The sequence below is a fragment of the Beta vulgaris genome, chromosome 9 (assembly GCF_026745355.1).
Source record: "Beta vulgaris subsp. vulgaris cultivar EL10 chromosome 9, EL10.2, whole genome shotgun sequence".
NCBI classification, from domain to species: domain Eukaryota; kingdom Viridiplantae; phylum Streptophyta; class Magnoliopsida; order Caryophyllales; family Amaranthaceae; genus Beta; species Beta vulgaris.
In genome coordinates this window covers 39,480,429-39,494,283 of record NC_079210.1, presented here as the reverse complement: position 1 = coordinate 39,494,283, position 13,855 = coordinate 39,480,429, and the positions used below count along the sequence as shown (strand labels likewise).

The 13,855-nt window shown below is 32.4% G+C and overlaps 2 protein-coding genes across 2 annotated transcripts; both read left to right on the top strand.

Annotated features, from left to right (window-relative positions):
• The first annotated feature begins 4,057 nt into the window (after nucleotides 1-4,057).
• Nucleotides 4,058-4,642, top strand: LOC104883153 (uncharacterized). Its single transcript, XM_010667623.1, has one exon. It carries the CDS (start codon nucleotides 4,058-4,060, stop codon nucleotides 4,640-4,642), a length of 585 nt encoding a protein of 194 aa, XP_010665925.1.
• Nucleotides 4,643-9,964: 5,322 nt separating this feature from the next.
• LOC104883136 (clavaminate synthase-like protein At3g21360) lies at nucleotides 9,965-13,500 on the top strand. The gene is made up of 3 exons (XM_010667589.4): nucleotides 9,965-10,469; nucleotides 11,199-11,452; nucleotides 12,985-13,500. Exons 1-3 carry the CDS (start codon nucleotides 10,101-10,103, stop codon nucleotides 13,343-13,345), a joined length of 984 nt encoding a protein of 327 aa, XP_010665891.1. The 5' UTR covers nucleotides 9,965-10,100; the 3' UTR covers nucleotides 13,346-13,500.
• Nucleotides 13,501-13,855: the final 355 nt, after the last annotated feature.

Below are 13,855 nucleotides of genomic sequence, written 5' to 3'. Positions count from 1 at the left end.
AATATTTTTAGTACAGTCTAAACATAAGAGTAGACATGAAGCACTACTTTTTAAAAAAGAGATTAACTTGAACTAATTAGCCATCTTTCATGGCTAGAAGAAGATCACATCCTAGAAACAAACAGAAAGTAAGCTATTATTACACGTTAACCCATAAATCGAGATTGAATTCTCTTCAACTATTATCAGTTTATCATCCATATTAGAAATTATAAAAAAAACCACCCTATAAAAAAAATTAAAATTTGTTGCACACGCCTAAGTAATTAAGGATTTAGATAAAGCCATAAAAGGTGTTTAAACTTATCCATAAAAGGTGTGCAATATTTATTTTGTTTACCCATATAAGCCAACTTGCTACAGACGGCTTAGCTGAGGACTTTAAAAAAATGTCGGCAAAAATTTGATGGATTATAGTGGTTCTAGACTTTTAGTAGATATACATAGTGTTGCAAGTTGCAATATATATAGTAGTTTCTAGCTCCTTCACTCAAAATTTGCTCATGTGTTTTTGGTTTTTTTTTGAAGAGTTGTAGTAGTGTAGTGGATGGAAATTGATGAGAGGTAGAAAAAGTTAGGATCATACTAATAGAGGATGCTACTTGGCCTTTTTGTTTCATGTGTTTGATGGGGAATTTTTGTAAGTGTAAGTTGTGTATGAACTATGGTCCATACTCCATACCTTTTCTATAATATGTTTTAGTTGAAAAGAATTTTGCATTATAGTACATCAAATACTATTAAGTCCTCCTCTTCATGAATCCTGATATGATTTCTATTATACACTCAGGACATAATGTGTGCATAGTACTCTTAAAAGTTCAATCAGTTACATAAAGTAAGAATAATTGGAAGGATTTAATAAAAGATTCAATTTCGAATAATTTTTTTCTTACACAATTCCTATTTTAGAGGGCTAAATGAGCGAATACTTATGTCCAAAAAGAATATTTTTAATTCAAAAGACATTACATTTCACTCATAATGTCCAAAAAGAATATTAAAGTTTTGTATCTATTTTTTTCATCTATTTAAAAAATTCAGCTTATTTTTTGTGCGACACATCACATCCTCAAATAACAACGCGACATTATAAGTAAGTAATCTGATAATTCCCATACATACACACTCTCTCAATAAATCTATTTACACACACTCGATGTTCGAATTTTACTTCATATGTCTAATGTTCGAATTTTGACTCTTATTGCGAAGAAAATCGAATTTGTGTTTGGAAAAAAAATTTCAAGCACGCATCGCATTAGTAGAAAATGTTGATAAAACACAAATCTAAAATACAAAGATAAAAATGAGGAAAAAGAAACTTTGTAGTAGAATCCCACCCACCAAAAGGAGGGTCCCATTCCCATATTTTGCGTCCCAAAAACACCCCCCTAGGCCCTAAGTAGACCATACTGCAAATGCAAACACATTCACACACACTCTCTCTCCAACTCACACCATACATCCATCTCTATGGGAAAGGTGATAGAGAAAAAAAAATTCATTCACCGACTCCCATTCACTGACTCTCAACTCAACAACAACAGCAAAAAAAAAAAAGAACTCTTCTTTCTTCTCCTTTCCTCACCCTCACCTCACCCACCCTCATCACTCTCACTTCTTTCCACTTTCCACCATTTTCATTCACCTCTCATTTTCTCTCTCCTCTTTCTTTTTAATTCATGGGAGAGGAGTACCCAATCTTACAAGCTCAGCAATGGGCTCTACGTTACGGGCCGACCCGATTCCCAACCCAAAGAACGCCCACCAACAATGGCTGCTCGTGCCGTACCCTACACTGGTGGCGACATCAAGAAATCCGGCGAACTCGGCAAGATGTTCGACCTCACCACCACCACTACCCATCTCATCAAATCAACTATGCAATAGTAGATTTTATCTGAAGGAAAGGTAATTCGCCAGAAAATGTAATGTTTGTTTTAATCCAAAAATTTTAAATCAATGTTTCCAAAATATAATCCGAATAGTATAAATCTTTTTCATTTTTTTCCCCTTGCCTAACATATAAATTATGATTTCACAAACTTAAATTTGAAATTTTCTGTCAGAGTTTGAAATTGGATTTTTTTTGAAATTAAAAAAATTGTTACTTTTATTTTGTTTTCCGATTTAACATGAAAATGAATTAAAGTTAAATGGTATAAAAGACCTTTTTTTTTTCTGAAAATGGTGCTTAATTTCACTATTTTTTTTTTAAATAACAAAAATCTAGAATTTTATACTTTTATCATGTACTCAAAAATTACACTTTTATCATGAAAATTATACTTTTATCATGAACATTTTATTTTCTGAAATCTAGAAATTAAAGGTGAGTTTTCGGGCTCCTCCCTCGCTAAACTCATTGTTTTAAATCAAACTCATAAATATATTTTAAATCTAGAAAATTATACTTTTAACATGAAATAACAAAAATCGTGTTTTTTTTTTTTGAAATAACAAAAATCGTTGTTTTTTTTTTGAAATAACAAAAATCGTTAATTTCAGTGATTTAACATGTTTTTTTTGTTTTTGAAATAACAAAAATCTATACTTTTATCTTGGTGCTTAAGTTCACTGTTAATGTAATTTTTTATCGGATATTTGATTTTTGCAAAAGTCGTTGGCGAATTTTTTTTATTATCACCCTTTTATCTTGGTGCTTAATTTCACTGTTAATGTAATTCCACTGTTAGTAATAATTACGCCTAAAATTGCTATTTTTTTTCAACTAATTTGAAATAAATTGCAAGATTGAAAGAATTGTGTACCTCTTTGGAAGATTGAAAATCGTCAATGGTCAAATGCGTGATATTCCCGGTGAAATTTTATGTTTTTTTTTTGCAGATTGTTGTGTATATCGTGTATAGGTATTGAATTTTGCGAGTTTTTGAGAACAATTGTAAGTGTTGATTGTGAATGTTTTTTTTATGTATTGAGACTACTGTAAGTGATTTGTGAGTTAATTTTGTGAGTTTTTTAGAACAGTGATTTGTATGTTAATTTTTATCTTTTTTGTAAAGTTCAGTGATTTGTGAATTTCTTCTAACGTGATTTTCTCATTTATTTCCTGATATAAGTGATTTGTGAGTGATTTAAGTGATTTGTTTAATTTTTGTAAAGTTTGATTTGCTGTCTAATACCGGTGGCTTTGTTTGATGTAATAGAAAATTGTAATATTGAAAGGGAAGGGGGGGCAAATTAGTCAGTTCAAAAAAGGACACCATAGGTCCCCCCTTCCCTTATGTAATAGAGATATATGTGTGTGTAGAAATATATATAGATTGATTTACTCCTTATAAATTTTCTTACTCGAGACATAGTATGGGCTTAATAGCTAGTTTTATAACATAAAGTGTCGATGATTGACATTTTCATAAAGTGTTAATTATTCTAGTCAGTACTTTGTACTATTAGATAAATTAATAAAATACAAACTCTAGTTTTCTTATATCTTAACCATTATAAATCCATTTTATTTTATTTTTGAATATTTCATAATCCAAAATTCATTTGAGGGTAAAACATGCCACCTCAAACACTAAAACAAAACTTTTTAATGTATTGGTATAACTTTTTTATTGTTATTAAAAATAAATAACCTCTATATCATAAGAGACTATGAGTTATATAATATAAAAAACCAAGAACAATAGAAAGTAGAAACCGTAATACAACAACATAATAACAATATGACTTGAGAAATTACAACAATATAATTTAAATTTAAAAAACCAACGTACCCATAAGATAATCAGTAGGTAATAGGAAGTTTACGTTAACCAAAACTCATGCACGTATCCTAGCATGAAACAATTTCCTATTCATATAAGGTGAATCCTTGTAGGAAGCATTACAGATTACATTACATATAATATATATATATATATATATATATATATATATATATATATATATATATATATATATATATATATATATATATATATATATATATATATATATATATATATATATATATATATAGACGAGGGATTCTAACCATTACCTAGTTTGAAGTTTCGATCATCAACAATCAACACCAACGACAGCCATGACCAATTTTATCGTTCCCGATGGCTACAAACTTTTACCAACTCTTAAAGAACTTCTTTTTACCTTTTTGAAACCAAAAATCTTTGGCGAAGAACTCCCGCTCGTCTATGGGTTTTCCGACGTGGATCTTTATAGTGTTCATCCACGTGAATTATTCAATGTAGATATGCACTCAAATGAAGAAGATGATGAGACACATCGGTACGTTTTTACTCAATTGAAGAAAAAAAACTACAAAGGCGAAAAATACAATCGGCGAATTGATGAAGTTGGAACTTGGAGAGGGGAGTTCAACAATGAGATTGAAGATGAGCATGGTAACATAATTGGTTACGATAAGTATTTCAAGTTTGTAGCGGAAGAAAAAGGAAAAGGAAAAGAAAAAGAAAAAGAAAAAGATGATAATTGTAAGGTGGAGTACACCATGCACGAGTATTCGTTTGCTCCAAATTATGATCATGATCAATTGTTACCAAGACAACCCAATGAAGATATAGTTCTGTGTCGAATTGCCAAAAAACTTATCAAAGGAAATAGACGAGCAACAAACAAGCGTGGCCGTGGAGTGATTTGTATGAGGTAGGAAGTTGATCATACAAGTAGTAGCATCAACAACGTCAACGGAACATGATGATGCAGCCGCCACCGCAACCGCAATTGAACTATGTCCTTACCGATGAACAACATAATAATAGTAATACTAATGAAAGATTCCAAGATACTATTGTGGAGTGTACAATAGCTTCAAGTGATGTTAATGTAGAGAAAAACGATCAAACTATGGAGCCTGTCTATTATGATGGTCAATATCATGAACCTCAAACAATGTTTACTTTGAGTGAACTTATGGGTGAATCGGGTAATGGTGAAGATATAAACGTTGTGGATGATACACAGATCGTTGCGGATGCTGATGATACAAAGGTTTTGGATGTTGTGGATTATATGGATGAAGAAAATGATCAGTTGGTAACATTTATAGAAAATTCTATGCTTAGTGAAGCTGATGATGGTGAAGCTTCGGACTCGCATGCTGCATTTCAACATCTTCCAACAGAAGATAAAGAGCTCTTAATATATGTAGAAAACACATGTTAGGAATTATCTTTAGATATTTAAGATAAATTTGAGGGATAACATGTTATCCTAATGGGCCCCTAGATGCAGGATGTATATATATATACTTGATTGATGAATGAGATAATCACACATAACATTAACCTAAACTTAACATGGTATCAAGAGCCTAACCTGAGAAATACTCTCTCCCACGAACCATACTCGATCAACAAGATCGACGAAAAAAAAACCGAAACCCTAAACCTAAAAAACCGAAACACACCAAAAATCGACGAACAAGACGTGATCTTCGACAAATTTTTCTATCACAATGACCGAATCTACCGAAACAAATATTCCCAAACCCGATCCCATTTGCTTAGTGATGATTAGTTTAGTCTGTTTGCTTTTTTAGGGGTTACTGATTATTAGTTTGTTTGCTTTATTTTTTAGGTGTTAGTGATTATTAGTTTGTTTGTTTTCTTAGGGGTACGGTACGAATGTGTATATCTAATAGCTTTTATTAGCAATTTAATTAGGTTGTAATGATGTATAGCATGGCATTGTGTTTTGACGAGGTTTTCTCCGAACGTGACGGTTTTGGGATCCTTCTCGGAGAACCCAAGTCAAGTGTCTTCCTTTTATTTGGGAGGCCACCCCACGAGGGAGAGGGTTTTTCCCCCCTCCTTATCAGGGAGGTTTTTGTCTGCAAAACCTTGTCTGCCATGTATGATAAATTATTTAATCTTTTTTGGAAAAGATGGTAGTACAATAATACTTATTCTTGTTTGATTGAATTCTTTGTATAATTACTTTCCTAAGATTTTTTTTTCTTCAAGGAAAACTATTGGAGATTGAATCTTGCAGGAAAAAAAAAATCAGAGAACTAACAGATGCTCAGAACTTGGTGGCTTCAGGAAACAAAAAATCAGACAATAACACTAGAAACATTAAACTTTTGGTGGCTTCAGTATGTTCACATATCATTTTAATAGAAGCAATGAGGTTTCGGCTTATGTTGAAGACGTTAAAACAACAATACATGGTTTTCGTCCATATTTTGATTTTTCGAACATGATGTTATATGATCTACAATGCATTTCATCAAGAGCTTACAAGATTGATGATGAGTATTTTGAAGATATTGATTTAAACAATATGGAATATTGTAACAACAAAAGTATTGGTTGATTATCTATCGATTGATTAAAACGTAATAATTAACGGCATCATTTTTTTGTACTATATTTAAATTCGAATAATGTAGTTGTCGTAACCTTTTTTTTTATCTATATCCTTTTTATTTATTTTTTCATATTTAATTTGTAATAAAATCGAATAATGTAATAAGATTCATCTATTTCTTTATTCCCTTTATTTATGTACTTATTTTTGTTCTCACATGTCACTATCAATTTATTAAGTACTTTGGTTTTTCATCATCAACTACTAATGGATTCTTTGTCCAATATATTGATTTTCATGATGAACTTATAATGAAATTGAACAAGTTTGACCCATTTAAAGGTTTCACCATCAATTCATTAAAAACAATGAACTACCAAATTAAATGCAAATGTCACACCAAATGGCAATAAATTTTGCCCTAAACTACATATCCATCTCTTTATATATATTCTAGCTCTTTTTTTTCAATCCACCAATTCACATAAAAAAAAATTCGGCTATCTCCTAACTCTTTTTCTCTCTTGAAGTTCCATACTTATCAATCTAAAAATCTCATTTTTAAACCAAAAAATTTAATGGATGCTCAAATTGCCAAGCATGTCAAAGATGTCAGTGAGTTAGTGCGTGATCGAGTTCATTGACCATTGGTCCACGTTTGATGAGAAGATTGCCAAATCTCTTCAAGCTTTAGATAAACTAGAAGAAGAAAGAATAGAAACCATGGGTTACATTGGTATGATTATCCAATATCGTAATCAAATTGAAATTGCCACAAAAGAAGCAAAGAGTACGGGTGAGTTTTTGAAAACTCTAATGTAGAATTTAGAATAGCTAACAAAATCTAATGTTCGTTGTTAGTATTAGTGATCGGTCATGGTGAACGATTTATATAAGTTCAAGTTGTTTTTATTAGTTCAAGTTATTATGTTTAGTTGAAGTTTTTTTTTTCATCATGACTTTTTCCAAACTCCTACTCTTTGATGTTGTTGAAGTGCAGCATTTCATTTAGTTGTTTGTATTAATCGCTTAGTTTCAATATAATATATTATGGAGTTTTATTGAAATTTATTTGTGTTTAATATTTTTTTGTTATTATTTGTTTATATTTTTTTTGTAGTTACTATTCAAATTTTAGACAGGCTATTTATATTATTGTAGCAAAATTTATTTGACTAAAAAAATCGTGCAAAATAAAATCCAAAATAAAAAATCGTTCTTCTTATAAGTATATGTTTTTAATATTTAAAAAAAATTCCTTTTAAATGATTCGAATTTATTATTTTAAATATATAAGGCAATATTTTACTATGTAACTGAAATTATTTATATATGACAATATGTTTATTTTAGGTATTTGAGTGATTCTTGGAAACATATATTGTTATAATTGATTCTTTTAGTATTATTATGTTATGAAATCGAATCATATATCATGAAGACCCTAATTCTATCACCATAAATATCCTATACATATTTAATTGTACTACTACCTATTTCATACACAATAAATCAATTCATTCAAATTGGTCACCCTATTTTTTGCAGCTAAATGGATAACGAATGTATTTCTCAAGATGAATAATATTCACCTACACGTTTGAAGATTTGGCACCTTAAAGTGGAAGACTCGAATTATTCATGGACGAAGAATTAAATAGTGATAATTGGTATATGGTTTAATATGTATTTTCTACGATAAAGGATTCCATAATCATTTTGGATTTAGAATATAAAGCACTGCACTTTCTTCCTTGCAATCCAAACCAAGCTCATAAAGTTGAAAGGATTCCATTTCAAGAAATCAACCTAAACAAAGGAGATGGTATACCATCTACAAACATAGCGTTGTTACATTATTTATCAAACGATGAGTAATATCATTTTATAATAAGGTATGGATTAGATAGAAAACTAATATATGAAAAATTAAATTATTCATTTATTACCGATTATAAAATGTTTCGATTCATTTTTTAAATAAGTGTACACAAATTGAACACCATGTAAATATTATATATTAAAACAAAATAATGTTTCACAAGCATTTTTAGTTGTTTTTTCAATTAAAACGTTTAGATTAATTATTAATCTTTATAAAGAAACCTTTTGTGTCATTAATAATTCTTTTCGTTTTATATGCATATAAAACATATGTTTAGAAGACATGTGCTGCAATAAGAAAGAAGGGCGAAATTGTATTGCCGGTAGCTTCGAGTGGAATTGCTTCTCTCCTCCTTCCACGAGAAAGTAGAACAGCTCATTCTAGATTTTGGTATCCCTTTTAATGTAACTGAGAATTCTACTTATACCGGCATTCGCCCTGGGTCGGATTTAGCTGCTCTTCTTCTTAAGACAAAACTAATCATTTGGGATGAAGCTCCAATGATGCATAAGTATTATTTTGAAGCACTTGATAGAAGTTTGAGGGAAATAATGGGGTCCGTTGATAGGGATAACTTGCATCGACCATTTGGAGGTAAAGTGATGGTATTCAGTGGTGTTCTCAGGTTGATATTATCAATTGTACCGAAGGGAACTAGGAAGGATATTGTGTTCGCTACCGTTAATTCGTCTTACTTATGGATTCGTGTAAGGTCCAAAGACTTACTCGCAATATGAGAGTACAATCAGGTTCCCCGAAATCTTCTGTTGATGAATTGCGAGAATTCTCAGAGCGGATACTAAGCGTAGGAGACGGAAAGGCTGGGGGTCCTAATGATGGTGATTGATGTCCTTATAGATCTTGGGGTCGATCCAATTTCAGCAATTGTGATAGCACGTACCCGTACCTACATGAGCACATTTGGGAAGCTAAATATTTCCAAGAAAGAGCTATTTTGGCCCCAACAAATGAGATAGTGGAGATAGTAAATGATCATGTTCTATCTACCATTCCTGGAGAAGAGAAAGTCTATTTGAGTTCGGATGCTATAAGCAAAGAGGAAGGAAACTTTGGAGTCCACGAAATATACTCCACTAAATTCCTCAATACAATAAAATGCTTCGGTCTCCCAAATCATAGCATTCGATTAAAGGTTGGTGCGCCAGTTATGCTTCTACTGTATATTGATCAAACATCTGGATTATGTAATGGCACGAGGTTAGTCGTCAATCATTTAGGTAATCGTGTTATTCAAGCTACTGTTATTTCCGGAAGTAATGTGGGTGCAAAGTGTTTATCCCAAGAATGACATTGACGTCGTCGGACTCCACCAAATTTCCTATCAGATTTCAGAGACGTCAATTTCCTTTCATGGTTTGTTTTGCTATGACTATAAATAAAAGTCAAGGACAATCTTTTTCTCATGTAGACATGTATCTCCCGAGACCTGTTTTTAGCCATGACCAATTTTATGTTGTTGTTTCCATATTTACGAGCAAAAAATGTCTGAAGATCCTTCCTTTTGACAAAGAACACGGAGTGCGTAGAAATACAACAAATATAATTTATAAAGAAGTATTTGCAAACATATAGATTGAGTTAAAAGGTTATATGTGTAATTAACGGTTTGATCACTCATATATGATGATTTTATGATGTTTCGTTATTTGCATCATTATTATTTTTTGATTGTTCCTTAGTTATGTTATAAAGCAATAAATACTTTGGTGCATTATGCACGGATCCTAAAACTAGTTAAATAGCCTAAAACTAATCCATGTTAGTAACAACAACAAAAAATACAAAAATTCGAACACAAAAAACTCCAATTGAACAAAGCCGCAAAAGTTGCCCAAGGGAATGAACAAAAACTTCCTCAACCAAAAAAAAAAATCAATATCCAACACAGGAAATGAAACAAAAGACAAAAATGGCGGAATCATTCACAGAAATCCATTCCCCTGAACAAAAACAATACACTAACTCAATCCATTTCCCACTAATTCTAACTCCAACTTTAAACTCTTCCTCCTTAATCGACGCAATTAAATCCCACAAAACATGGCTTCAATCCCAACTTCATTCCGCCGGAGCAATTCTGTTCCGAGGATTTCCTTTATCTACCGCCACTGACTTCAACGACGTCGTTGAGGCGTTCGGCTTCGATGAACTTCCTTATGTTGGCGGCGCTGCTCCACGTAGTAACGTCGTTGGCCGTGTTTTCACTGCTAATGAATCTCCCCCTCATCAGAAAATCCCTTTTCATCACGAAATGGCTCAGGTTTTTACTTTCTTTTCTTTTTTTTATACTCCCATTTTAGTTGTAACGGTTTGACTTTTGCGCTATTTAAGGATATTATAAACATGTTGGATTTCACTAAATGTGTTAGTCAAAGGTACTTACTGATTTGTTCTTAAATCATTGAATTTTGATTACTTCATTGTGTTTATAATATATTTAGATTCATGGTATGATTCTTTTAGCTAGTGCTCTGACTTTTTTGTCAATCAAATTAAGTCAAACCAGCATGTTGGATTAATTAATTTAAAGTTTGGTAGTACCTATGTTGCTCATACTCGGGACTCGGGTACCCATGTCGGGTTATGTGTCCAAGTGTCCGACTCGGCTATTTTTTGGATTTTTTTCTATTTTTTAGCCCAAAATAAAGTGTCCAAGTGTCCCATCCATGTTCGAGTGTCGAGGATCCGATACGGGTACTTGAGGTGAAATGAAGAATCCGAGCAATATAGGGTAGTAATAGGTTACTAGGACTCTTTCTTTGATTTAAATGATACACCCACAGGCTTAGGGATGGTTGATATGAGTTTTTGAGTAAATTCGTTAAATGAAGTATTCTTTGAATTATATGACATGAGAATCTCATGTGCTATGATATATGAAATGCTCTACCATTGATTTAAATAGCTCTTACATGAATGGTAAATATGGTGTTAAGTTGATGGGTTGGTTGCAGTATGTGAATTTCTTAAGATTTTCACTGGTTGACAGGTTCCTGAGTTCCCGTCGAAATTGTTTTTCTTTTGTGAAATAGAGCCAAAGAATGGTGGAGAAACTCCAATTGTTCTTAGTCATATCATATATGAAAGGATGAGAACAAAACACCCAGAATTTGTTCAACAACTAGAAGAGCACGGACTGATGTATGTTCGGGTGTTGGGTGAAGGGGATAATCCTGCATCTCCTATTGGTCGTGGTTGGAAATCTACATTCTTGACTGATGATAAGAGCGTCGCTGAGCAAAGGTTTGTGGCTTATGTGATCGTTAAGATGATAATCTGTTGGTATTGTACTATTGTGATTGTAAATTTGTAACAATGTCTGTGTTTCCAAAGTCCAAACTTCTCTTTTTATAGTCAAATGTTTGATAATATGGGCATTGGGCATTCTGTTGAGAAGATATCTGGAATGTCTGATCAAGCAAAACCAACTAAACCATAATCCATCCATTCGGATTAGGGAGTCATTTACAAGGTTTTTTAATTGCAGAAACTATGTTACTTGCATTCATCTTTTCAACTGAAGCACCTTTGTGGCTCCTTAATGTTCCAATATGGATATGGACACTTCACAATTTATTTTGGACCCAAAAATCAACGTGAAAGAGCTTTGGATGAGTTATGCTGTCCTGACAGAACCCAATATGGAAGTGTCTTCATTAGAATGCTTCCATACTTGTGTTGTCTTAGGTTGGATTTCGATATTAAATTCTAATCTTGTCAGGATCTTCTAGTGTTGTTTTTAATCACTATTCTTGTTTGTACCAATAGATAAATCAGAATATGAGTGAGCCACTGATGGACAGAACTATATGGAGTTCTTTCAGTAAATTGATGATCTCTTTTCAAATAACTTACCATCTTACAAGAACAAATTTTCCAAGAGTAACCTTTCAAAAAGGATTTATGAATTGATTCTGATTATCTAAGGCTGACAAATTTACCAATAATGACATGTTTTGTTGGGTAAATTGAAGGTATAATATTTTACATAATGTATATAACATTCAGGAAAATTAACTATAGGATCGGAATGATAGGAAAAATGTTTTCTGTAAAGCTACACTTTATAGCAGTACTATTAGTATATTTTATTTTCTTTGACCAAGCCCTTTTGGAAAGAATAGTGAATCTGTGACCAGATTTTTTTTTTACCAGAAAAGTTGGCTAGTTTATTCATTTGAAATCAAATCTGAGATTACAAGGTTTTGAGCCTCTACAGGCACTTCTTCTAACCACTCTCTCATCTCAGAAAAATTACGACTTAAATGGGCAAGTTTATGAGTGACCAGATGTTACAAGTTACAACTTGTGACATTTCTCTTGCTGCTGTATGCAACAGAGTTCATGACACTTGAGTTAAATATTGGGCTTCCTTGAAAAACTTGTGGAGTTGCATGTACCTCAGTAGTATAATACCTTTTTGTGAAATCAGTTTGATTAGTAACAAACTTCACTGCCACCTTGTAATTCTTGGGGATTTGGTGGTTCATGTGTGCCTCATTAAGAGGTGGGAGTCATTTTGATTCCTAAGCGTCTGTTATCTTTAACTTCAGTAACCTTAAGGATAGCTGATTCTCTGATGACTAATTTGTAAATAAGCGGTGAAAAAAAATCTTGCAGAACAAGCTCACAAGTGAATGGGAGAAAGGAAAACCAAGTGGATTTGCCGAATTGCCCCTTTCTCACATGTTCACCAATGAACAGCTTTCCATATAACTTCTCTCCTATGAAATGCAATACTAAATTGAATCTCACATATTTAATTCTTTCCTCAGGGCAGCTAAGTTAGGAATGAAGTTGGAATGGTTGGAGGATGGAGTAAAAACAATAATGGGTCCTATCCCTGGTATCAAATTTGACGAAAGTAGGCAACGCAAGGTTTGGTTCAACAGCATGGTAGCTGCTTACACAGGTTGGGAAGATGAACGAAATGATCCGGTCAAGGCGGTTACCTTTGGTGATGGAAGACCATTGCCTGCAGATATTGTTTATGACTGCCTAAACATTCTTGAAGAGGAAAGTGTTGCAATTCCATGGAAGAAGGGCGATGTGCTTTTACTTGATAACTGGGCTGTACTTCATTCTCGTAGATCTTTTGATCCACCACGCCGTGTGTTAGCTTCCCTTTGCAAGTAACCACTAAGTTCCCGACTTGTTTGCTGCTGTGCATGTCAACAGTATTATTTACTCCATTGGCAACACTTTTGTGCAAATAATGGATGTATAATCTGCTAGTAGTTGGATGGAATTAGATAACAAAAGCATGTATATATATATTTCTTTTATGATAATGCTGCTGCAGCTGAGATGAATATACTGAAGTAACACAACTGCTTCGTATATGTATGACAATAACGTGTGAGAAATAAAGAGTTCATACTACATGATTTGCGCTATCCATATTCTGTAAAATACTCCGCCTCATCCTCTCTCCATCAACTCCACGAGTGTTTTTGCAACAGTGGTGAACTGTATAATTGCTTGAATCTTAGCCCTTGATTTCAAGAAATCATCTTATTCATTAATTTATTTAACCTTAAAATTTTTTTTTTGAAAAGTAAATTTTTACTTTAAAATCTTCTAATTATTGTTTATAGAAAAAAAAAACACAATACTCTTCATTATAAGATCGAAATAAAAAAATTG